The 27,975-nt window shown below is 35.6% G+C and overlaps 1 protein-coding gene and 1 pseudogene across 1 annotated transcript in view; both read right to left on the bottom strand.

Annotated features, from left to right (window-relative positions):
- The window catches only part of LOC107168411 (G1/S-specific cyclin-D2), a 61,692-nt gene extending 35,333 nt beyond the window's left edge, over positions 1-26,359 (bottom strand). Inside the window, exons 1-2 of the mRNA XM_089216134.1 lie at positions 25,804-26,359; positions 1,188-1,403 (exon numbers count right to left, since the gene is read on the bottom strand). Coding sequence (XP_089072260.1) covers positions 1,188-1,403; positions 25,804-25,998 — 411 coding nt within the window. The 5' untranslated portion in view covers positions 25,999-26,359. The remainder of the gene's footprint in view (positions 1-1,187; positions 1,404-25,803) is intronic.
- On the bottom strand, positions 6,560-11,930 carry LOC149060661 (uncharacterized; annotated as a pseudogene).
- Positions 26,360-27,975: the final 1,616 nt, after the last annotated feature.

Below are 27,975 nucleotides of genomic sequence, written 5' to 3' on the forward strand. Positions count from 1 at the left end.
TAATTCCCAACGACGGCGGAGAGATCTTATTTCGTCGGCAGATATTCACGTGAAAGGGTATACCCCAAAATATCGCTTTTCCCCTTTGACCTCCCACCACCCAGCACCTTCGTGACTCGAGAGTATTACGAGTATTAGTAACTATTATTAATTCTGCAAACCACAACCGTCAAAATGCCAGATAATTACTGGAAATCTATATTACACTATTATGGACAATCGATTAATATGTAAAAATTCTAAAATGGGTAGGTAAATAGATGGTAAATGGAAATGGAACTACGAGGTAATCATTGTCCGACTGTTTTTTTAAGTTTTTAAGGCACGACATCACAAACCTATACACACACCACCACGGTAAACGGACAAGGTTCGTGACGTAGTTTTTAAATTTTATGTTTTCTAAACGATTCAATCGAATGCATGGCAAGTAAAACACGCGACGATATGAATTTGATGAAACGTATAATATTTTTTATTATTTATTATCACACACACGGGCATAAATAAAATGTTTCTATTATCCGAGCCAAATCGACCAAACGAATTTCAGTTCATTTGTATTTGTGTAATTCTTCGTTAAAATACGTTGGCGGTCTGTGTGCAACACCGAATACTAAACACTATGCCGATTTGCTTCAAAAAAAAATAAAAAAAATCCGAAAACAAATTTAACAAAGCGTGTATTTCATAATTCATAATGTCTATTATGTTGTGTACAAAACTGAATGAATCCACTGTGCATAATTGACAGATTTTTTGCGAAAATAACATCGAGATTATAATAATGCGTTTGAAATAATATCTGACCAAAAAAAACCTAATAATAAAACCCTATTGCATGTAATTATGTCCATTGCTGAACCAAGATATTTATAGTTGAGAAATAACTACAAAATATGTTTCTATTATCGGATGCATAAAAAAATACACATTATTATTAAAACGAATTTAACAGAGAGATATCCTAAATATCCACTACTCAATAAAGTATATAACAAAAAAATAAAACGAAAATTTCGAGTCGTTGAACACAAACAAACGATTGTATAAGCGGAGACGACACCAAGACAATGGGTTTGCAATGACAATTGCAGACAATGAGCTGCGAGGGAGATAAGAAAACGCCGACTATCGGGTTCAATATTAACTCGAACGTGAGTATATACAACGAGCAGACGACTTACCAACAATTCTTCAGAAGTAATGGTATTGTCCGTGTACAGAACCAAAAGGTCGACGGAAAGGCAGTCGGACTCCCGAAGTTTAGAGCTGACCAACAGGCAAGTGGTGCCCAGTAGCTGTAGGTGATTTTTATTGATCGGATTAACCGACAGGAACCTGTCCATATAGTTGACGGCCAATGGAAAAATGTCTTCTTGGCACTTTTGCTCTTCGCAGACCTGCGCAACAAAAATAACACACAACGTTTATAACACATCAAGTATAGAATACTTATATGAACATAAAATATGGTATTATATTATTATGTCTTATGGAATAATCAATTCAAAATTATGTTCAATAACTCAACATAGTTTTTATAATTAGTAACTAATAAAGATTTCGATTTGAACGTCCGAGTACGAGACATATAATAATTATAATAATCATATTATTAATCGTATGAATTTATACGTGAATTATAATACGTGTAAGCTGGTAGGTTTTCGGAGAACAAGAACGTAATCGTTCAATTATTATAATAATAAAAAATAATTGCGACGAACTGTACTCGTAACTTGTACTCAGAATTCTAAACAAACCAACACCTATTATTTTTATTAACATTTTTATCGTCATATTATTTTCGACTAATTTGTGAATGCTGTTAATTTACACGAGTTATTTTTCACTCGTAATCGCAGTTTATCATCTGTGCACCGGAAAAGAACATTGATAAATACAAAATGTTTGATATAATACGTTTTTTATATGGTTTTTTCCACTGTACAAACAACCTTTGAAGTTTGAATACTATATATGTACATCATAAATCATAAATCATAATACGTCTACAATACACGGAGGTTTATTTATTTTTTACTAATTTCAATGTGTACGGCTAACTCATTAAAAATCAAAATATCGTTCTTACGCACAGTCGATTGGAAAATTATTAGTAGAAGTGAATCCATTATATCGTACAGGAAACACATCACGCAACTGTTATCCGAATAATAAAGATTTAATGAGATAATAACATAAATCTATATAAACATTTATAAAAAAATAATATATATATATCTAATACGGCACACTACGCGTTGCTCAGTTATGTAATATTACATCATATAAGTTATAAAACAATATAATCATGAAATTATCTAGTTTTTTGTCGAAAGAACCGGTGCCGTGTCGCCCGAAGTCAAATCGTCGTTGACGTTGACGAGTAATAATTACAGGGTGCCAAAGTCGAGACACGATTACACACGAAACACGTCGCCGCTCCTAACCGACATAATAGAATTCAATATGTCTTAAAAATAAAATGAAATTCTGGAAGAGGACCATCCTCACTTGTTTTGATGTGTGATGGTTTTATTGTCTTGGACAATACCGGTGGAGGCGGTCGCGGGCGGCATTCACACACGCCGCAAACTGCACTGTGCATAAACAATACGCCTTCATGCACTATTATAATGTAAGACATATGTAGGTACTATTGCGTTGCATGGAGGCAGGTACCTATATAATATTATGTATTATAGATGAGGTACTCGACTACACAAGACGCGAAGTGGTTGCAGCAGCAGTGTTCTCGTTCGAGCGAAATCATTAATGGGGTAGATAAAATATAAATAATTTTTACGACAACCATGAGAAGAAACCGACGGCGGCGGGATTTTGTATATACAATACTGCACAGTTTCCGGGGGAGCACCGTTTTGTTATTTGGGACCATATATATAATATTATGTTCTCGGTATGCGTATATATAGGACCTGGTAACATGCTCAAGCCGCGTAACGACAACAAATGGCGGCGTTTTCGGACATTTCCTTTGGACCACGCGTGATATATGCGTCCGGTCGACCCGTTCGCAGGACACGAAAAACGACTATGTACGATGAGGCACTAAATTATACAGAGCGCCGCCGCACACGTGTGTCACGGGGTGGCGGCGGCGTCTAAGACGCGGCGATCGAACGAGGCGAGAAATTAATTTATAAATTAGTTAGAGACCTGTAGGACTAAGACTAAGACGATAATAATAAAAATAATAATATATACGTGGGAATGCTATGCCGCTTATGTATGTATAATATTATGATGTGTGCGTGCAGCGAGATCATAACGAATAGGTAGTATACACATTATATTATGTATATACTACCACCGATGGAATGTGCCTCCGGGTGGCTGACTGGCTGGTCGAGAGAGGAGTATCTATCCGAATCTCAATCGCTAGGGATGATATATACATAATAGCTGCGTTTCCTCGCGCCGCCGTGGCGCGGCAGCAGTCAATTACCTATACCCAAGGGATAACGACGACGACCATCATTGGCTCAGCCTCGGAGGTGAGAGATTTTATTGCGAGATTGATGAGCATCTCAGACTGTATATTATAATGTGTAATGCGTTCGGAGAAGATTGTGGGTGGAGCCAGGTCGTCGTCGTCGTCGTCGTCAGCGCCGGTGGTACCACTAACCGGGTTGTTGTCAGAGAGAGACGAGGGGCCCGGACGCCGACAATGGACGTTGGAATGTTGTTAAACCCGAAACGCATGTACACGTAATTGAAGGATAGGGTTTTCGGGTTGTTTCTTTTCGGTTTTTTTTAGTGCGTGAGTCCGTTCCGTTTTACGGCGCCCGTGGTGGGGAATAATAAATTAGAAAATTAAAAACCGACGACTTTTATATAAGAAATAGAATTTTAATCACCGACGCCGATGGTCGGTCGGTCGGTCGGTGCATGCTGTGATGTACTGCATTAGGAGAGTGGCAGCGAAGGGGAGACTCGTTTATACATTGCGCGATATAGGTACTATTACAAGCGCGATGATCGAAATCGATCCGTGCTGGCAGTGGCCCGATTAGAAAGAAAAATCATACTCTCGTTTCCGAGAAAATTAATCGTCGTCGTTGTTGTCGTGATCATGAAGACGATTTTGAAAATAGACAAGAATTCAAGTAGACCGTCATTCACGGGTGTCAGAAATTTGAATACATAATAGAGATAATTACGTTTTAATTAACTTTTAATAAGCGGACGACAAGTAATTTACGAATAATTTGTATACTGACTTGCTCACGGGCCACGGCGACGACGTTATATTTTAAATTTTTACAATATTACTAGAAACTTAAGATCAGACGGCTAATAGAACAACATTCTATGTAAAATACCTGAGCAAATTAGGTAAATTACCTACGTGTAATTGGCACGTTGCCGGCGTATCGAAAATAAAAAAAATTGCTTAATAAAAATTTATCCATTCAATTGATATCTAAATCATTTATATATGAACATGCAAAGTGCATACGAATATCGTACGGGAAACACACACGTGTAAAATACAAAAAAAAATAGCAAACCATAGAAAAATAGCATTAACGCGTTGATATATTGTTATTATAACGATTTTATTATAATATACAAATATCTGATAAGGCTATTGGGTAATGGACTCACGTCGACTGGTTATATGTAGATATAATACGAAAAGTGAACAGGAAAGTATATAAAATATATATATATATATTAAACGCGCGTGCGAACGACGATACGACATTGTCTTTGTGCCGAAAATTGTGTGTGTGGCAAAAAAATTTCGTTGTTTCGACCTTGTCTATCGCGTATAGATTTTTTTGCGCGTCTATCCAAGGTCCATACATGCCAATATTGAGATATTTATCCCACGTGCATGGAAGGGATAGAACGCTATTATACTTCCGCAGCTGGAGGGGAGGTAAGTATAATATAAAGTCTGTAAACGAATTAAAACGCTGCGCGACATAATAATAAGTTTTGCGCAATTACCTATTTCGTGTTAACTTATTATTTACCAAACTCGAGTTTGTGTGCTCATCTATGGTAAATACGAGTTTTTATGGATGTGTCCACGTAATAAATGTAATGTATTTCCTTTATTTTATTTGATATGAGAATATTGTTGTTTTTTTCTTGAATCGATTCAACCAACCGCGCTGCGCTTATCATCTTTATCGACGCTCGGCGCAAAAAATGCATTCTTAATAATAAAAAATAAAGTCTGCCACCGTCTCGACCCGAGTAGAAAATCGTCCTCGTCGGTGTACGAACACGAGCGTAACGCATACCACCATACATATAAGCAGTCGTTAATAATAAATAATAAATAATAATAAAACATATCGAATGACCATAATCTCCCCACTCGTCAACTCCTACACACCACATATTCTGTATACCGATCGGTCGCCATTCAACGACGATGACCACGAAATAAATATTATTGTATTGATATATTATATGAAAATACTATCCTTAGTCGTTAGCCGACACAGTCACACGATGACACACACACACACATAAACACGTCGACGAATACCGATTTTACCCAAGGATAATAATATTATGTGGAATATAATATTATTATTTATTACCCATCGCAACCTCCGAACTGCATTGCGACGATAATGCACACACGTCCCCAGAGGCATTTCGAATAGAAAAAAGGAAAAAATTTTAAATAGTCAAAAACAATAAACAAACGCGTTCTGTCGAAAACTCGAGCGGTCCCCACCGACGGCCGCAAGACAATGAACTTAAAATAAAAATATTATGCGTCGTTATTATTATAATATTACGCCGTTCAGGAGATTCGGAAAGAGCTATTAATTTTGTTTTCATATCGTTATTTTTTTGATGATAATACACAATCTCGAGCCCTAAGCCCGTTATTAGTCGTGTGTTGCGTGCAACTAATAACAGGTGTCAATAACTTGTTGCCCGTCGGTCTAATCGTCGATCGTCGTCGGTGGCGGCGTGGCGACTAAACTTTTCGCGATTCGCATCCGCCAAGTATTTATTTTACGAACGACATTTTTAACATTATTTTTGGCACGCCTTTCACGAACATGGTCTGCGAAAATGCTCGACCATAATGATAAAATCGATATGTCGTACGTCGCCAGTCATTGTCAATATAGATAGTTGAACGCCAAAAATATAAAAATAATATAACACACAATTTCCGAACAATAAATAACGCGTGGCCTGCCGTAAACATCACGTCAAGCGAGAAGCGATAAGAATTATATTATTAAAGTCTCTCTTCGAGGCGCTGTTTCTATCGTCGCACACCGAAAACCCATTGACTAAAAGAGCACAAACCCGGCGCGTTCATTTCATAATATTATCAGTGCCGCGATTATGGACTAAATATATACTGGATTTATGTTAGGTTTGTTCCAGCATAGTGTTGCTAACTTTCAGCGCATGCGTAATGTCAGAAACGTGTTACTACAGCAGAGCAAATTTAAAACATCCAACAAAATGTTTTCTAATTTCTTATCTTATGTTTGCTACTAATCTAACCTCTACGAGAAACCCAGTTAAATAAATATTTGATTTACCTACTATTATTGTTATGTAGGTACTCCTTCTACAGTTTATTATTTTCCTCAATTAGATTGTTTTTCCTTTTTTGCTCAGCAAGTTTGGAATTTTGAATTTGAATAGAATTTTCATTTCAAATTCATCTTGTTCATCTTTGTTCACTTCATGTACACTTCTTTACTTCTTTGCAGTGCTGTTGTGTCATTGTAGGCAGTAGGACTAGTAGGAGTACTTCTTATAATCACAGTCTCGGTCAACTAAATTTCAGAATATATACTTTTGGATTTCTGAAATATATTATCCATCTGATTTTCAAATTCAAAATGTTTCCTCCCTCTTCCAGTTTTTTTTATTGTTATCAACAATAGCTTTATAAGATCGTACTAATGTCTGAAATTTGTTGCTTAATTGTAGCCCAGCTAATTTAAGTTGAAATTCAGTGTTTAAGATGTCAGTAATTATTTCATACAAAATGTTGTAACTCCGAATTCTATTTCCTACGTCTTTATAGTTTTTTCCATAATCGTCAATCAGTCTATCTCGGGCCACATTTCTAGACCAATGTGTATATTCAACTGAGGTGAAAATTGAATTGCTTGGAGTTTGTGGAGGATCCCTTATCAAAATCATTTCACTTAATACTAAAATAAATAAAAATGTTTTAACAGATAAATACATTAAATTAAAAAGTATTTTGTTGTAGTTGAAAGGCCACGCCAGTATATCCGTATATCTTCGATCTCGATGTCGATGATGTTGAGTCGGTTGTAGGTACTTACGTCTTGTTCTTGAACTCTTGTGTAGTAAATATCAGTTAGCACGATTAATCGTGGTAAATGATAATAGTGAAACTACAATTTTGTCGTTAACACAATAATATATCTTGGTAAATGATAATAACTATAATAGATCACTAGTTGCAAACTTGTTATGTTATACGCATGCGCGTTGATTATATTATGTTGCTAACAATTATTATTATAACTAGTTACCAACACTATGCTGGAACAAGCCTATTATTTTATAATTTTTTATCTACAACAGTGGCGCACAGAAACGACGAAAATGTTTGAATTAAGAAAAAAAAATATTATACAAAGATAACGATAATGGTAATAATCTACGTACGTCATATCCTGAGTGTAACCCATTGTAATATTATGCCCATGACCCTCAGTCTTACAGGCACAAGTTTTGGCGGCAGTCAAGAATAAAATATCGATATAGTATATCAAATACCGAATATAACGTCATCATTGCCGCATATGCACACTATTGTTGGGATTTTTAGTAATTCGAATTTAGTAGCAAAACCATACAAAACAAAATCAATGTAGCATACAACTATGAGTTAACTAATATTGTATTAGTTCCTAAATCTGATGAAGACCTCTATGTTAAGTTAAATTATTGTAAAATAAATATTCGGCGAAAATATCGCGATTAATGTAAATAATTTTTTCTCGGTATCTGAACAATAATTAAAAACGATTTCGTTGAATATTAATGAATGTGTCATAAGACATAACTCTATAGAAAAAAAAAAGGCTCCGGAGGGGGATTCACACCCACAAACTTAGTTATTACGCCTGCTATGCAGTTATCGTTCGATTATAATATTAATAATATTATCATCATACAATGGGTGAATAATGTATAGGATTAGCCGTTGTATATAGGTAGCACGCCCAGCGCATTCTCGATTGTTATTTACGTTCCGGCGTTTACGTAAAAACGAACAGATCGACATTTTCCATGAGCGCGAAACAATAAAATGCATTTTCCAACGTACACGTCGCGTCAGCGCGATTATAGTCAGAACAGTAGACCACCATTTTCGTATAATAAGCGCAAATGGTTTTTTTAATTTCTTTAATGCACGTCGATTATTATATCCAAAGCAATTTCAAAACTGCGCCGACGCGAATATCTGTGACGTAAATATCACTATATGTTATTATAATTATCGACGTCTATGATTTAATGAGTGTTCGTACACACAACCACCTCCGCAGCGTAAAATCCCCCCACCCCGTCACCCCCATATCACCACACATCAAGACTGACTTCTAACGACGATAATAACGTAGGGTTACACGATGTTGAGAAAAAAAAAACAACTAGGAAATTGAGAACAAGGACGGTGAACGAAGGACCACTATTGAAACGATTGCGTTGTTAGTATATCGACGATAAACGCAGAATAAAGATAAGTCGTTCGGCACACTTGTAGGATATCCGAAACGGAAAATGCGAGCGATAACAGCAAGGGCCGACGCGTCACCCAGTCATTTCAGTTCCGTTTCAATGTTTTTAATGTACGAATGTTTGTCAACATATTTTAGAATAAATACACACACTTTGTCCGTCACGAAGGCGGTTATAGTGATCGCAGTCGACCGGAAATCAATCATTCGTCTAGGAAAGCGCACCATTGATTACGAGCTTGTACACAAACAGTGAATGTTTTTGGTTAAGCAGCGACAAACAGCCACGTTAATAATTTATTATTATTATTCTACTTCGCCAAATCGGAGCTAAAAAGAAATATTATTGAACTAATAGTATTAAACAGATGTAGCCGACCATTAGTGTATACATATTTCTTTTATGTATAAGTAGCAATGCTTACTCCACACGTCGCAGTAACATTAATTATACCAAAATTGCCAATGTGTTAAAAACGGAACAGATAAATAGGAATAAATAAAAACGCTAAATCATCATAGTAGATTCTTTTTCATTTTGTTTTCACTGTGTGTTTCAAGTCATGTTTACATTAAAATACGTAAATATTAGGACGGTCAGTGTCGTGGCGACAATATTACTAATGATAAATGCGTCGTTCAATAAAAAAAATTAGGCTTTTCTCTGATGCACGTGTCGAATCGTAATGAATAAACGCGGAGAAAAATATCTACACACGCCGGAGAGTGCGTGTAAGAAAAATCACACACGTTAAAAATACCTCTCCCAACCGCGACCACCACAAAAACCATTAACCAACACTAACCACTGTACATGACCACATCGCTTACATCATGTATTATAATTTATATTAAAGCCGCGACGACCGTATACAACAAAAATAATAATAATATACCTACGCCGCGTTAACAAAATAAACGAATATTAATAATATGGTAACACACTTCGGGTGCGTTGCATATCTTGCCACACGGACATCATATTATACGGCCGACAAATGTACCAATAATAATAAGACAGTCGATATTACAGATATGATATATTATGAAAGTCGTCGAAAGAGGATTTTTGTTACTCACAAAACCAACAAAAACAATTATCAATAAAATATTTCATCGGCGTGAAATCACAATGTTTACGATTCGTTTGATCACGAAGACTTTGCAGATAACGATTGCATGGGCGGTCAATATATTAATATTATAATTTGTAATGCAATTATTATTTATTGTCAACGATATTATTGTCGGTATTTCGCGTTGATCGAGTGCAAGTAGCTCTATTTTCGGAAACATATTATAATATTTAAAAGACTCGTGCGGACACAAAAAAGACGACAACGTGTGAAAAAATTAAGAATGATAACGTCCTTTCCGGTCATCGACGAGTGAATCGTCGTATACAGGAAAATAGTTTTCGAAAACGACGAGGAGAGAAACGGTTGTACAGAACGGACGAAGAGGAAAAGATAATACGATGTCCGCCGTATGAGTGGCGGCGATCGGAATCTGTAACCAACTTACTCCTAGGCGGATCCAGCCGAGAGAATAATATGAAATATTAATAATAACAACAACAAATTATCTCGTCCTATATCCGATGCCGCCGCCAGAACACAGCCACGCACATCCCTGTAATTAAAACACGTCGCCGCAATGTAATTATTTATCGAACAATTCGTCGTCCGACGTAACCGTTGCGCATATGAACGCCAAGTTCGGTTTACCCGAGGCAAAAACGTCGTTTTCTTTACACGCGTAGGCGGCCGCGACGTCATCGTTTTAAAAGTAAATCGTTTTTCGCCCGACCAATCGTAGCCGGCAATTAGCACCACCCCAGCCGCTGAACGATACACAGTACCATGGTATGCCGCGGCGTCAAAGGCCCGAGGGGGCGTGGACATCGCAGCGGTTGTCGTCGAGACGAGAGCGGACGGCCGTTTTGTCAACAACCGAGCGTGTGATATTTCCGTGTAGGAAAAAAATTAAAACGCGACGAACGGGCAACTTTTTTTGCCGGCCCACCGAGATCTCCGAGACAAATTGATTACTAATTGCGTGTTCAAACCAAATCATACGGAAATTCAAAATCATCACAATTTTATTTGTTATATCATGCTTATCACACACACAAACACACGTGGACTGCTATAAAGGTAAGGCCGGGTAACGCAATGACCAGTTTCGTCGGCGGAGGACCGAATTGTATTTACGTCCGTTTATAGTCGTTTTGATGGATTCATTCGTTTCTTTTATGGTTTTTTTTTTTTCATTTCTTTTAGTACTATCAACGAGGGCGGTCTGTTCTCGCCGACACCGCTGTCGTCGTATGTATATTTATTTTACCCCACTTTACTCCACGAAAAAATGAATGTGAAGTAATTCTAAAGTGAACAACAACAGAAATATTGGTGAATCGTCATATTTTTAAAGCCCACAATTAAAATCCATCCAAAAATAAAATGTAATACAAACAATAACTGAACCATTTTATATTTATGTATGATACAAATATAAAAATATATTATTTTAATATATTTTTCGATCGATACAGTCCTTCGGTTGTACGCGATTTCATCCTAGTTTTAAAATAAGCCCGATACGAACTTGCGGGATTTGAATATTATGATATGTACAGGTAATCCCATTCGGCCGATATTCGTTTTTATAAATAACAACGACACGAATGCGTAAGTCGAGGAGTTAAAAAAATATATCGATGTGGACAGAAAATCAAAATAACAATTAAAATAAAACGGAGGTGCTTCAAGGGGGAAGGGATGTGTGCATTAATGGACTGGGTCGTATTTCGGTTCTTTCACCATTATCATGTTGTAGCGCCGCCACAATAAAAAATAAACTTGCTCTGTTGGATAAGATAATATAACGAGATCGAGATGGCGTTATATGTACGGATTTCAACGGAATGTAAAATAAACTCACAGGGGTACACACGCACGCACACATATGATTTATTGGATTTGATAAAAATGTATACAACTCGCCACTCGGTCGGCGACGGCCTACAAGTAAACTCCATCACGGTCAACCACCGGGCGCTGGTCAGAACACTGAATGAAACCCAAGCAACTCTTTAGATGATAATACATATATTACCTGTAGTACATACCACACCACGTTCTCTTTCATACTCAAACCGACTCCGGTGTGGTACATTTTTATTTCATCTATCTGTTCGACTTCATTTCAAACACCACCGCTGCGTGTGTTTGATATAAATAAAATAAATCATATTAAACATTTATTTGTAATATCTATCATGAGGATATTTTTCTTTTTCGAATATCACGTATCGATAGCCCAAATGTTTTTTTTGTCACGCCTGCACCGAAAGTTTGGTTTTCGACAACGGTTGAAGCGTTCGAAAGCGTCCTTTTTCCGTCCAGCGGGCGGTAAAGTGGAAATCCCCAAAGTGCCGGGCGGAAAAGAGGAAATCCCCAAAAGTGCCGGGCGGAAAAGAGGAAATCCCCAAAAGTGCCGGGCGGAAAAGAAGAAATCCCCAAAAGTGCCGACCGCCGGGCGCGTATCCCCTGCACAACCAGAAATTAAAATGTATACCTACCACGGTTCTTACAAAACATAAACTTTTGGTTACATCTTAAATGTATAGTATAACCTCCTTGCATGACGCATAAACATTTAAACATATTTAATTTGCACTGTTCCTAGATAAGTGCGTCGAACGATGCGTTAGTAAATGTCTTCCATGAAATTGTTTTTGTAGAATAGTCTATAATTGTTGCATAGATCTCTGCATAACCTTTTCCATGAACGCAGGGGCGTGACAAAAAATAGTATGTGTGGCTCGCGCGGGAAGGCCATTACAGTCTTGGGCGAAATGCGGCACTCGCCTACGGCTCGTGCCGCACACAACGCCCGCGACTGAAATGGCTCACTTCCCGCCCTTGCCACACAATATACTATTCCACCACTCCGTGTCTATTGCAAAACAATACATATTATTATTACAGAACCACCGATTCTACAAAAATATATTACCTTTATTTCGATAGATCATTGTTGATGAACAAAAATAAAAAAAATCATTTAAGTGAGTCTGAAAACGAGCAGGTCCAACGAATACACGATAAAATGACTATTATTTTGATTCCACAAATCAATCAAAGTCTGTTTGATTAATGATCCGTTGGAAATTAAAATGTTTAATCAATTTAATATCTCGTCGGTCAATTAATTCATAATTGTTTTTAAACACACACGACGAATGACTAATTGCATGTAACACACGATATACCTATACTGATATAATATTATGTAAAACAAAATTAAATAGTAGGTACTTTAAGTAAATAAAAATAAAAAATAAATCTAAATACTTAAAATTAGAAATTTAGTTAGAAAGCGATTGGCGTTTTTATTTTTATTTTCAAAGTATTCAATTAGACATACGCTCGTTGTGCATTTTTTATCATCATCGAAAACGGAAAAACCATAACTCGCGAACAGACGAACCATGAGAGAGCAACTATAATATTTTATAAATAGCAAATATTGTCTAAATATAATGATATAATTAAAACATCGTATTCTAAAGTAATAATGTTAAAAAATCGCAGTAACGCACGAGGCGAAAGTGTTGTAGATAAAATACAATAATTATGTAATGTAAGCTGCCGGTAAGCTAGTATCGCGGTAAATTCGCGGATGCGAGAGCACAGACACAGACACACACTCAGAAACACGTTTCGACCACACGACGACTTTGACGACAAAGTATACATATATAGATATACACTCACACACACACACACACACACACACACATTCCACATAGACAATACTTTAAATTTGTCTTTTTATTTTTAGTATTATTTTTATTTGTTATGTTTATTCGTGATAACTGGTTTCGAGAATGTTTTTATAATATATAGGTACCTAATATTGGCTGTGGCACAGTGTGACAACGTCGCGCGAGCATTCAAAGAGCCTGGTTCCCTCCCCTACCCACCCCTCACAATAAACCATCGATACCGAAAAACTTCTATATTCACCTCATTAGCGTGAGCATCCTGGAAGGCCTCGGGTTGTGATGCCGGGGTACACAATAAGTATCCACTACCGATTCATCAGTTTTGTGTAGACACCGCGGACCAGACAAACGAGAATATTTGTGACGAGTTGGTCTTATTATTACTATTATTATTTTATATTACTCGCGTACTCGGTGGTCCGGTTGAGTGGGAGTGGGTAGGAAAGATGATAATATGAACGACGAAGAACCACCGTCGTCGTCGACTTGTTTTAATTAATTCATTTCTTCATAATTCATAATTAATTATTGTCATTCGTTGCACCGCACGTTATCACAATATTATATTATTATAATGCGTCCCTTGCAATATATATTGTGCGGATTAAATAATTCTCTGCGGAAGAAAAAACATTAATAACGTGTAAATGTGGCTGATGAATTTTAAATTTTTATTGATACGTCATTTGGGCAAAAAAAAGATGGGTTTACGGTCAAATTATTTAATTCATGATATGCAATGTATTGGTTCTGGGACATGTTACAAAATTGCTCGGTTGCTATTTATAAGCCAAATAAAATATGTCGGTCGTCGTTCCGCGTTCGATATGTATTATATAATCATCGTTTATCTCCGTTTGTTTGAAAATTTACAATTTTTAAATACACTTAACTCGCTTAAAAATTTGAATGTAATAAAAAGCTCATGAGGATGTTTAAATAATTAACTTTATTTTTTGTATTTTAATAAGAGGTCAATTCACTCAAGTTTTTTAACCAACGGAGCTAAACGAGATCTGATGAGAGTAAAATTTGCCATTTACGCACTTGTAAGATGGAGACAACACAAGCGAGTATAACGTCCTCTTAAAATCTAAAATATATTATTCTTGTATAATGATTGTTATGTATTGACTTATGACATGTGAGTGTTTCCACAAACTTAATACCGTCGACTACATTTTGAAGAGATATTTTATGCTGTACAGAATTTCATTATCGTTTAAAAAATGTAAATATAGCTATTGTGCGCAGTATTACAGCCGATAGCTTACAAACAATTGATCAGAAGTGAAGTCACTGTTCGCCATTATGAACTCAACGCAAAACGGGCCATGAATCATGATAATAACTAAAATATAAAAACTATTATTGAAACATATACAAATTTATTGCAGTCGCTCGTGATCATGTTACACAATGAAACACATTTTTGAAATATTCTAAAACTGACGAAAATGACTGCTTCGGAAGTCTAAGCTGACCAGGGAACCTATGTATGTTTATTATTTGTCTTGTATATTCTTATCTCGTCCACAGTAAAATATATAAATCATAATAAAATATTATTAATATATAATGTCTGAGTGTTACAACAATGCAGTTGGTTAAAGTCCAAAGTGTATACCGCACAGTTCGATGTACACGAATACACGTAGTTACGTTTATCAATAACCATATAAATAAGTTTATTTTTTTTAGTAGTCAAAAATATTAAAACGAGGGAAAGAAAAAAAGTAATTTAGTAGCACCGGACAAATAAAAATTTACACACGTACGCCGCAGAAACGCTGAATTATTCGTTTCACGTTTTCATCATAATATTGTATCATTGTATGAATTATGAATAATTATTAATTGATGAATTCAATCATCGGATACGTAAAAATTTAAAAATAAAAAATGTATATTTAAGTCAAAATTACACGTCCCGTCCAATGTCCAATAATAACGATTTCATGACTAATCGAAAAATAAGCGCAAACGACAAACGATGATCGATTATACATTTAAATAGATAATGTCACGAACAGGACCTAGAATATCACTCATCATTTTTTGAAACGAATTCACGAAAATTCGTATCCGGCAATAATCTACAGAATAATTATTATCTCTCATTGAGTTTAATTTGAGTGTTTGATAGAGAAAATGACTAATTTTTCTTATCATATTTACCAAACGAAATACCAGAACGGCCAAACAGTAAAAATATAATGCATACAAATAACGATGATTGTGATACATTTATCGATTAGTACGTACGTAGCAAATGTGAATTGACGATAACATATTATCCATAAAATATTAATTAAAAAATATTATTAAGAAAATAAAACGAATTCTGGAGAATAACGCCATTATTATGAATTTAAAAATCATAAAGCACATAAGCCATGACAACTAACAAGTAACTACTCGAACCAACATTATCATTTCGACGGGGTCGCACTTACATTGCAACATTTTTTCGAAAATATACATGACCTCCTATTCATTAAACACACTGCTCTGCTGTCATTCAAATTGCCATTATATTAATTGTTTACGTGTAATTTAAACAATCAAGTGTTATAACTGTTTAACTAGAACGAACACAAAGTAATAGCAATAAATGTGTATAATAATAAGTACAACACGCATTTGAATACTTATAGAATTTAAAAAACATAATCGTGTCATTAAAATCGAACGAGCGCGCGCGTTTGTATAATATGATGTTTATTTATGTATAATACGTGTTCGAAAACATTTTATTTTCATTGCGTCGAGTCGCTCGAATTTTCGTTTAATATTATATTATGTTAGTAATAATTAAACCAATTGATGTGACGGAAACGATTATTGAATAAATTGAATAAAATGTACTTATTTGTGTCAAAACCATAAATTACCTGACAATATACATTTTAGTGAAGTCATAATATTATGTTAGGTGCAACTAATATGTTGAGGTTTGTTTTTATACGAAAAATAATTGTTCGAATTTCGTCATCAGTTTTAATAGATACACCAACAATTTAATTAAACAGTTCTAATGACCAACTTATATGCAAACTCATACGTGCAGATCCTACCTCCGACGACAAATAAAATTTCTAGTTGCCAAAAAAAAAAATTTATAATTTAAGAATTTAAAGTAACATCATAACTTTTGTATATAATATATATCAAAAACGAATCGCCATCCGTGATCCGCCTACTACTATTTAAATTAAGCGTACACAGTAAATGTATACTTTATTTTTGGATATAAAATGTAAGTTGTTTGGATGCTCCGACAAACGAAATTCAATGTATTAACTTATCGGAACTCTAGGGGTCCCACGCTGTAGCAGATAAGCTAGTGGTATTTCTGAACAAAAAAAAACAAAACAAAACAAACAAAAAACCGAGAATATTTTAGAAGTTTTTTGACTGGTATTGCAATATCGTTTTAAATAAATATCATTGTCTCTCGCACATAGCACAATAACTCGCTGCCAAACCTACCCGCAGCCGTTGGCAATTCTTACATCAAACACACAACAATATCCAACAATATTTTTCACGTTACGCGAAACCCGATCAAACGAATAATAACAATGAATATTCGAAGAAAACAATGTACTCATACTTGTGTTCGCGGGGGGGGGGAGAGACACGGAGTAGCGAAATATCGCACATTTTTTGCCATTTCCAAGCGAATAAAAAACCAAAAACTGATCATCGATCTTGTTTATTCTTAACACACGATGGCGGAATAAAAAAAAAATGACGTTGTGACGTCTCTCGTAGGTTTAGCTCTTAACAAAACCGACATCGAAGTTCTGTTGTGAAAATAATAGTATAACGGGATTTCATTCAGTCTGTTTTTTTTTTCAAAGTACGATTTATGTCCAAAAACGTCTTATAAATTACCCAACGCCGGATACAACAGCAGTGGTCTTGTCACGGACAATGTCCTTTTCGATTTCGTCGCCCCAGCAGAGTGTACCCCGCTGCTGCTGAACAGTTATATATTATTTCTTTTTTATCGACAAAAACGTGCGGTTTTCATTATATTATCATTATATTGTTCGATGTCCAGGGAAAAAACCCGCGGATAAGACATTGCTCTATATTTGTCTATTTTGTTGAAGTACAACGGTATCATATTATTGTTGTTGTACAGAAAATTGTGACAATAAAACATACACGTGTGCGATGAATGACGGAAATCGTGATATTATATAATATTATTATTAGAACACTGCAAGTGGCGAACCACACACACGCCGCTGCCGCCGCTTCACGTACGTACAATCGAAACCGTCTTACAAGGACGATAAGGTCCCTGACGGAATACGTTCACGGTGGATTACTAAATCATTAAACGTCGATACATTTCAAGGTGGCGTAATGTGCGTGTATAAACAATATTGTTTATCGTTTTAAATGCTTCGAGGATCGCAATACTGCCATATTACACCTCACACACACACCCATACACGTCGATAAATAAACGAGCAAGGATTTTCAAAACGAAAACGCATAATATTATAATATTATTATACAACAGTTTGTTGTTCAAACAGCTGATATTGTGCACATATCGTAATATTATACACTTTAGACTTTAGAGTGACGAATATAAACGATAACACTACAACACGCGAGTGCAGTAGTTGTTGAATATAGTGTTGAATTCAATTTTACACGGAACCTAATTTATATTTCCCACAAAAATATTTCCAAATAACTTTATCAGCATACGCACTGATATCGCTTTTGAAGTTTTGAACAACCAATGATAGGTCGTTTAGAAAAAAAAATTTATAATTAATAATAGTATTTAACTCTTGATTATTGGTAGTACTGAGGTTAATAGCCAGTAGACGGTTAGTTGTGCTTGGTATTAAAGATTGCTATACGATTGTAAGACCGTATTTTTATTAATGGAAAAAAATGTTTCAACAACAAATCAATGGGCATCTTGCACCAATGCGACGTCTGTTTTTCGGGTGGTCTGTTCTCACTTGCGCGTGTGCGCGTATTATATTACATAGTAAATTAATAATGATAGTCTACAGGACCACTTTCTAAACCTCCAATGAACGGCGACGACCTTGTGCAATTTACAGCTTAATTATGTATTATGTAAAGAATTATGCTAATGGTATGATTACACGTTTGGGCAATAATATTTATGGGTGTCAAATATTTAACATCAGGAAGACTTATATTTCATGTTATAAGAACCGACAAAAAACACAATCACAATAATAGTGCTACCCTAAAATGTTAATAGTTTAATACGTCCATCTACATATTTTCGTCAACAAATTGAACTCAATAAAAACGTAAAGCTAAATAGTAAAAAATAATATTATCTATACGACGAGTAAAATTGTTTTTTCTTTTTAATATAAACACAATATATTATAATATGATTGTTGTAGTCGTTCAGCTGACTAGAGTTTGTAACTTTGACCACTGGTACTATATTTATATTATACCTATATATAGTATACGTTATTTTTAAATTTTAATAATTTCATCAAAATGTCGACGAGAGACCTTCAGGGGACTCGATACATTCATAAAAATGAGCACCGTAGCCGAAAGGAAGTGACGAAGGCCACTGAAAGCATACGATGTCCGCGGCAAACTACTTAATATATGATATATTTATGATATTATTATGGGGACAAACAACCAAAGACAGTTAAAACTTTGCACTTTGCCCTCTTTCCCAGTCAGCTCCCATTTTGCGAGTCTCGCCCGACGTACGCCCGTACGCGGATTGACTGAAGTATAATATTTTATGTGCACGGGCAAATATAAAACAATGCGTCCCGCCCCAAATTCGGAATGTTCCAGTCATTACCTCCCAGCCGCCATAATACTATAAAAATCAACCCCTTTACGGCGCACTATATTATTCTACCTACGAGAAAGTTCAAAAACCATTATCGAGCCATCGACGTGTCCAAGCACGACGACGCAATTTGGACGATTTTTGACTGGAAAAGCAGATGTTTTAAATAGTTCCCCCTTCCTCTGTTCCGCCACGAGAAACTACGCGTCCTCGTCCACGAAACCGACTAAAACGCAATAAGGTGTATAATGTATTTTTTTTTCGAAATGCACACACGCACACGCGGTATGTAGGAATATTCAAATGGAAAATTAAAATTATTTCACTACGAGTTATTCGGTCTGATGTATGTGTGTGTGTGTGAGAGTGCGTGTGCGTGTGACACATGCGTAACGACGGCGAAGGCGACATGAATACCATTATTGATATTATTTGTGATCGTAGTCGACACACACGGCACGACGACGGACCGTGTAGGACAAAAATTCCTAAGCGTGTGTTCTGCGCGTAGTACACATTTTACGCGTGTGTGCCTATATCCGGTGGTAAAAACGGTGTTGGATTTCGTACGAATCGCGGATTTCTTGGAAGAATGTTATAATAATAGCATAATATCGATTCGACGAAGAGTACAATAACAATATCGTATTATTATACACACGATGCGGCGAAAGCAAAAAAAAAAAAATTGAACATTGTTGTTTTTTCACTATCGTCGAAGAGTTCGTTGCCGTTGCCGCCGCCAATGATGACTTTCATGAAACCACTCGATAATAATAATTATTGTTGTTCGTATGTACGATTATTACCATCGCCGCGATATGACAATCAGCTGTTTTGCGTCAGAGGAACTCGCGCACGTGTATATGTGTGTGTGTCATGCTCATTTCGTCCGATAACCCTAGAATCGTAAGATATTGATAGCGCGCGCGCTCTCCTCCTCACCGCGCCTCTTTGTTGTTCACCTGTCGCCCGCCATCAAGGACCGAACTCCACCAAACCCCTCCACCAACGAAAAAAAAAAAAAACTATTAAAAACGGGAGATTGTAGTAACGCGACGACCGTAAACAATTTGCGAGTAATATTAGGTTATTTTAGAGATGAGCCGATTTAAGGCGAATCGCATATTACTCGTACCCGGTGTACATGCTGAATCGAACGCAGCGGATGCAGACCCGTAATAATTGTGATAAAAATTATGATAATATAATAATAGGACATGGGAATCAAAATTCTAAAAATTTTTCGAAATCAATACACAAGACGTGCGCGACGGAATAAATGAAAATCGACGAGGAAAATAATATTCTTGGAATTTCGTACGCGTTTCGTAGGTAACCACCTTTTACAATATGAATATTATGCCGTCATAATTAATTCCTATGACATGTTTTAAACGTGTAACTGATGCCTACCGGCGACCGCGACTAGTGAGGGCCAAACGTAATATTGTAATGTTTACGCGCTGTTTTCTCTGTGCGAAAGTAAAATCCGAAATAAAAAACCAAGAGTGCGTCCGACCGGAATGATGTACACAAACGACGAGCACGGCCATAAAATTGTACGATCGATGTTATATTACTATAAAATAATATTATTATGATAATGAGCACACGCGGTTCGCGCGATTACGCGATAACGATTATTTTGGATACGGCAGAGAACCCAAGAGTACGCCCATAATTCGTCGTGCCACGGTATACGAATATTAACGCCAAATACAATAATTCTCGTCCACAATAAACACATAAAATAACATTATTAGTTATTACCATGCCCGTTATGTTTACTAATAAATAATAATATATTCCCGCACGAGTGATGATCAAGGTGTCTTCGGGTGATGGTGGTGGTGATACACACGTTTCTGAAATATATCTATTAGCTGTATTTAAGGATATAATTCAATTCGTCGAACGGCGAGTGGGAAGTAATAATTTTCCAATAAACCCGCATACCACCTACCGTAAGTTTATTATAAAACAAAATATACATAACCGAACTAAAAAAGCACCGTATTAGGTGTATAACATAAGATCCAAATTAACATTTCATTTAAAAAAAATGTTCCATACATGATTTGATATAATATACAAAGAACTTAAGTGTTTGTTAGAGAGATTCTACACTCAACTGGGAATTGGGATGGTAACCCTATTTTTGAGATCTTTTAACCGTCTATATTATGGCTGGACATAAAATTCGTCATAACACCTATAGTCTTGATTGTATAACAGACTAACCGAACTACAATATGTTTACAATATGTTAATATTATACCAAATAAGTTGTGTACACGTATTTTAAATTTGTAAAATCTTTAAAAGCCAGCGGCTTTATTAAACCGTTTTTGACCCCAAAACTCGAAAATCCCTTAAATAATACAATAAATATTAACCTATTCGTCGTAAATACATTAATCCCTAACCTCCGGAGAGCGAGGGATTTTTGTTGTGAGGGGGAAGGGGGAGCAGGATTTTGTAAAATTTACGCATCAGTGGTCGAAATAAGCACGAATGACCTTTTTTTCGACACGTGTTCACCGTCGAACATTGGCCAGAGGGGAACACGGCGAGAGTCCCCCCACCCTGAAGTGACCTTGTAACAACGCGTCGCCGCGTACCAAATGCATGTATGCGAGCGAAAACAGCTGAACAAATTATAGTCTTTTTTTAAACAATTTTTTTTTCACACTTTAATTAAACGAATTCGTCCGATAAAAAAAGAATAATATAAGACTATCGCATTATAACGACGGCATTGTGTGTGTGTGCGTCCACTTCACTCCTACCACCACAACCAGTCTTTCCGACCGCGCGCGCCGAATGTCACGCAGTGCAGTTTTTTCGGGCGGCTAGACTTTGGCTCCACCGGGCGCACGATTATATATAATTATTATTCGTCAACACCGCACCTAACGACGCTGACATGAAAGTTTCGTCGAATACGTCCCTACAACGCGTCGATGGTGATCTATACACCACCAATATATTATTGTACACCACCAATATATTATTGTACACAGATATCGTTTACGAGGTAAAAAAAAACACCTTATCACAATATGTTTCACGATTCACGTACTAAACATAAAATAATATTACACATAATAAAGAGCGTACGAAACATACCGAATAAATTTTGATAGAGTTAGGACGGTTTTTAAGAATTCCAAACCAAAATGTATATTATCCATTTTACGAACTCGGCTCATTATTTTAAACGATGGCCAATAAGTACTATTTTAATTGCAATATGTACATACGCATCACAGTGAGAAAAAACTTTTACGATAGATTTCTTGTTTGCTTTTTAACAAACCAATTAGTAATAACAATTATTATTATCGTGATTATTATTTTTACAAAGTAATGTAGTTAATGTATTCCGATGAATACTAAAAAAACCTGTTTACATTTAGTTGACAATTATAATAAATATTACATATTTTAAATAAGGCTATTTTATAATTTAATTAGAAATGTTTGAAAACGTGACCATTAATTAACATAATTACGTGTGACCAAACGGATTTATAAACATGGAATACTATTTTGGACAATCTAATAAGATATTTTAAAATTTAAATCAGAACATCTATAAGTAGGTATGAGTTGATTTTTTACTTTTTATAATTTATAAAACATTTATTAGGTTTAAATAAAAACAAAATGGAACGTATTGTGATATTTAACGCTGAACAATACCCATACTTGTATTCTATTGGTAATTGACCTTACTCGTTTCCTAAGTCATAAACTCTTCTTTTCAGAAAAATATTTTTAAATCACCAACAGGCAACAGGTTCATCAGAAAAAAAAGCCATTTTAGTTCCACACCTACAACACGCTACCTTCGACTTACTGAACGTCATAAAATTAATAGGACACTATAATAAAATAATTATTCGGGAACATTAAGAATACACTCACACACATCACATAAAAACAGTCACTATAACACTTAATGAATACGTGAAAGGTATTCGCATTTATACATATAAATATATAATGTATTATATTACAATTATTAATAAAACCTTATTAGTTATTGGTTATTAAACACATATTTTTGGCAATAAGAGGAAGGGAGAAGTAACATTTAATTCGCCGCCTCTAGTGTGTAGCCGAACCAGCAGTTTACCCAGGACCGGCCTCTTTGGGCGTTATTTACGACGATTGCGTATAATATTGACGGGATTTACCTACCATAATCGTCGTTATTGACAGACACCACTTTTGTTTTTACGTTTACAATACTTGTCGAAACGGGAAATTAGATAAATAAAACGAGGCAAAATAAAATGATATGTATCGCACAATTAAATTAGAAATATTTCAACTCGTAAGTAGTATTATTTAGTGTTGAGATTCGTATGAAAAAATATTTGGTGAGTTTAAGCATAGGATATTAATATATTATGGTTCAGATACTAGTCTGAATTTATTTGTCTCCCGCAAAAGCATTAGAATTTACCAAAAACCGACAAAAAAAAAAGAAACATTGTTGTTCAAGATAAGTCTGCTTTAGGATTTTAACCGTTATCTACCCCTCAATTGAACCGACAACGTGATTTACAATCGAAAATAACACGCGCGTGTTTTTTTTTTCACTAATAAATAGTTCAACGAGGACTTCCAAAAACATTCTCCGAAAAATCACGTCCTATGCACAATTTAGACCTTTGTAGAGTATATAGTATATACCCCGCAGTACCTGTCCGACGATTCCTGTTAGATTGAGTGCAGGCTGCAACAATGAAGTCTGGAAATCATCTGGAAATCGTATTTTTTATCGAATCCGCCGAAATACAAAACGTGTTCGGCATTGTACATATTATGTGTAATATCATAAGCAATACAATTTTACAGTATGGCCGACTATTAAAAAGTTGTCCTTTATATTATTTCAAAGAGTGAAACACTCCATAAGCTAATCATGTTGCATTTTTTTTTGGCTTTGAGCCAAAAACAAAGCGTTGAGCGATTAATTTCGATTTCGCTACTGGTGAAAAATATAACGACCAAACGTTCATAATGGTAAATACATACGGTTGGTCGGACATGAAAAGCTCGTGTTTAATTAACAATCTTAGGTAAGTAATCTTTATTAACTTGGCGTGAGTAAAAGACCAAAATACATTTACCGAAACATATTATTTTATCAAAAACATTTAAAAAGTTAGAGAATACTTACACTTTACACTTATAAAAAGTTCGTATTTAATGAGAAAATAACATTAATATATTTTTAATTAAAATTTTTAAAATATTTAATCTAGTAAAAGTTAAAAAAAAATTCTTTCTAAAATGTGTGATGTTATTAATAATAATTAAAGTATTGATGATGAGTTTCAAAATCACCACTCCATATTCGACATTCAAAAACTTATACAATATTTTATAATAAAAACCAGAATTCGATAAGAAATAGCATATTACATCACCAAATATATATATACTATTAGTAAATAACTTATGTACTTAAATTGATAAGACAATATCTTTTTTAACTTTTACTGATAAATGATAATTACATTAGTTTGGAAATGATGTGAACATATATTAGGTAGATGTTACGACAGAAATAGAAGTGATAGAAAAAAAAATCTTTATGAATTAACTAAAACCAAATAATATTATAATTTATAAGCACGTATAACGTCTAGAAACATATAATCTAGTTTATGAATTAATATGGATTATAAATTATAATTCATAACTAAGTATAACTAACATATCTTATTGTATTTATTCATTGTACTTGAAATAATTGATACTATATATGTAATAAAATAATAATTAAAAATAGTTGATCAAATAAATATTTTAATCTAGTACCTACAAATACAATTTGAAATACGGGCACCTAAGTTTATTTAGTTATTTACGTGTCGATAACCGGTGCGATTGTTGGATGTCACCAGTTGCCTTTTTCAAAGCGCGATTGGGAATAGTGCGGGACCACCCGACCACTTGTTGCGTGTAAAAAACAGCTGGCACAACGCCTCGAAAGTAATATATAATGTAAATGTTCCTTCTCCGTTCAAACGTTTCATATAATATAACCCAGCAGATCGCAGTTAAAATAATAATAAACCGATATTACACATTAAAACAAATTGGGCTAAAAATATCGTATTGTCATTTTACCAAACTAATCGACCAATAACGTCCAGTAAAAATGGATTTTTAAAAATGGCTGAAACCTTAAAATAAGCCAATGGAACCAATAAATTTCCAATACTTCGTCAAAAGTTTGGTCACCACAATGGGTAGGAAAATCGAAATCGGGGACACAGTCTCACGCTATACAAAATTATACAATATTGCCAGCTAATAATTAGGGTTAATACTACAAGTACGACTTAAACTAAAAATGTAGGTATAGTGGAGTACTAAAACTACTGAATACTGACCTCCCACATCCAATCAACCACGATCTTCCTTAGGTTGGCCGTGAGGTCGTTCTGGACGGTCGCCAAATAGTCTGGAGCCGGCAAGCACCTGATCTCAGACTTAAGCATTGTTTCGAACACACGGTCGTCCAGCAGCAGTGTCGGGTCCTTCTGAGCGACGCTCTTCGAAGTCGATTCGCAACACAACAAGTCCATGATTGATACGATTTCGCAGTGGACAATATATGGAATCTATATATATTATGATGTAGGTTAAGTGTGCCTAAGTGTGTGTGTGCGTATGCGCGAGCGAGGTGGACACCGTACGACGAGAAGGAACAGAAAACCACGAGATTATTATGAGAGTGCTGTCTTTATTCGTATCTCGAAAAACAAAAAAAAAAATGATCGATAAAAGATCGACTGAGACGTGGTAATACGCGCGGCGTGTACGGTTTACTACGACGACGACGGCGGCGTGTGTGTGTGTGCGAGTGGAGGAGCGTATGTGTAATGAATGCGCGCAGAAACGTCCGAACCCGGCAACGGACCAGGTCAGAATGCGTGTGCGCTGCGCTCGTCGTCGGAATCAAATCAGTATCAGTGGGACAGTGTTGTGCGTATGTGTGTGTGTGCGTGCGTGCGTGTGTGTGTGTGTGTGTGTGCGTGTCTGCGTATAGCGCCGGCGAACCGTACACCAGTCAAAGGAGAGGCTCAACACGCACACACACGCACACGCACATACACACACTCGCGCGCGCGCGCACGCACACATGTATACACTTGCACACGTTCGCGTTTACACACACTCGAACACGGACGCGCGCGCAGGCCGACCCTCGACCGTATGCGGTGGTGGGTCCCACCAGCGATATATAAAAATTCTTTCACATGCCGAAAAAAATAATAATAATAAGAATAAGAATAAGAATAAATAAAATACGAACGAAAAAACCCAGGACTGCCGCGCCGAAGCACCGGTTTCGTGTCGTCGTGTGAACGAGTGAGCGAGAAAGAGAAGGAGCACAGCACGTGAGAATGAAAGCGAGAGTGTGTGTGTGTGTGCGGGGGGGGGGCACCGAATACGCATTACAAAAATTATTATTTATTATTATACAATTATCGCCGCCGTGTATATTGTATGTTATACATAATATAACATGTACTATATAGGTAGGTATATACATATTATGTATACTTCATACCTATATACACCGTGCACCAAAGCACGTCAAATCATTCAAACCACGTATATACCGCGACCGCTGTATATACCACGTCAGTACGTCTACACTTTACGCATATATTACTGTAGTCTATAAAATTATGCACACGTCATTCAATTTTTCCGTACAGCTCGGGAACATTAATTGTCAACTCATATCGGAGAAACGTAGGTGCTCCGAAAACTGGAAACACGATCTCTTTACAAAACGTCGCATACAAACGACGTATTAAAATCATTTCGTGCCATTGGCGTGTGGCAATCGAGTTTCGGAGATTCCCAAGTATCCATTTTAACTTTCCAACTTTCGTATCAACTTACAATCCCACCTATTATATGCAGCCAAAAAATCAGTTTATTCCAAAATTTAGATTTTATGTTAATTTCTACAATTATTAATATACGATTCGAGAGATTTGATTTTTTTTTCTTAAATTTTTTTTTTTGGCGAAGATAATCAAGTTTTGATACTTTTTTCGGCTATCGTGTGTTTAGACATCGAATCAGTTTATATTCAACATTTAAAAACCAACAACTTCTTTCGGCTGCACTACAGATAACTTTTTTTTACAATTTTTTATCTTTGAATAAAATGTGAAGCTTTCCGTTTTTATAATATGTGTTACGGGTCTGTAAATGTAACGAAACGTCCTCGTGTTAGACGAACACGACCGTCGAACAATTTCGTTTTCAAGGCTTTTATTCAAATACATCTGTTTATAATAATAACGCAATGAAAAAAAAAACCCATTGAATAACAGAAAACGTTGTAGTCGTCGTCCGTCGATAACAGGACCGGTCAAGGTTAAAACTGTATAATCCCTGTAATAAATAGTAAATATTAAAAGCCTATCAAGTCATTTTTATCTATGCTTTAAAAATCTCTTTTATCCTTAGTCATTAAAGACACTTATCGGTTCGTACCAAATGTACAAATTAATAATATTTTAATTCATGTTTTTTTTTCA

The sequence above is a fragment of the Diuraphis noxia genome, unplaced genomic scaffold (assembly GCF_037042655.1).
Source record: "Diuraphis noxia isolate RWA-SAM2 unplaced genomic scaffold, SU_Dnox_SAM2 contig0001, whole genome shotgun sequence".
Lineage (NCBI taxonomy): Eukaryota > Metazoa > Arthropoda > Insecta > Hemiptera > Aphididae > Diuraphis > Diuraphis noxia.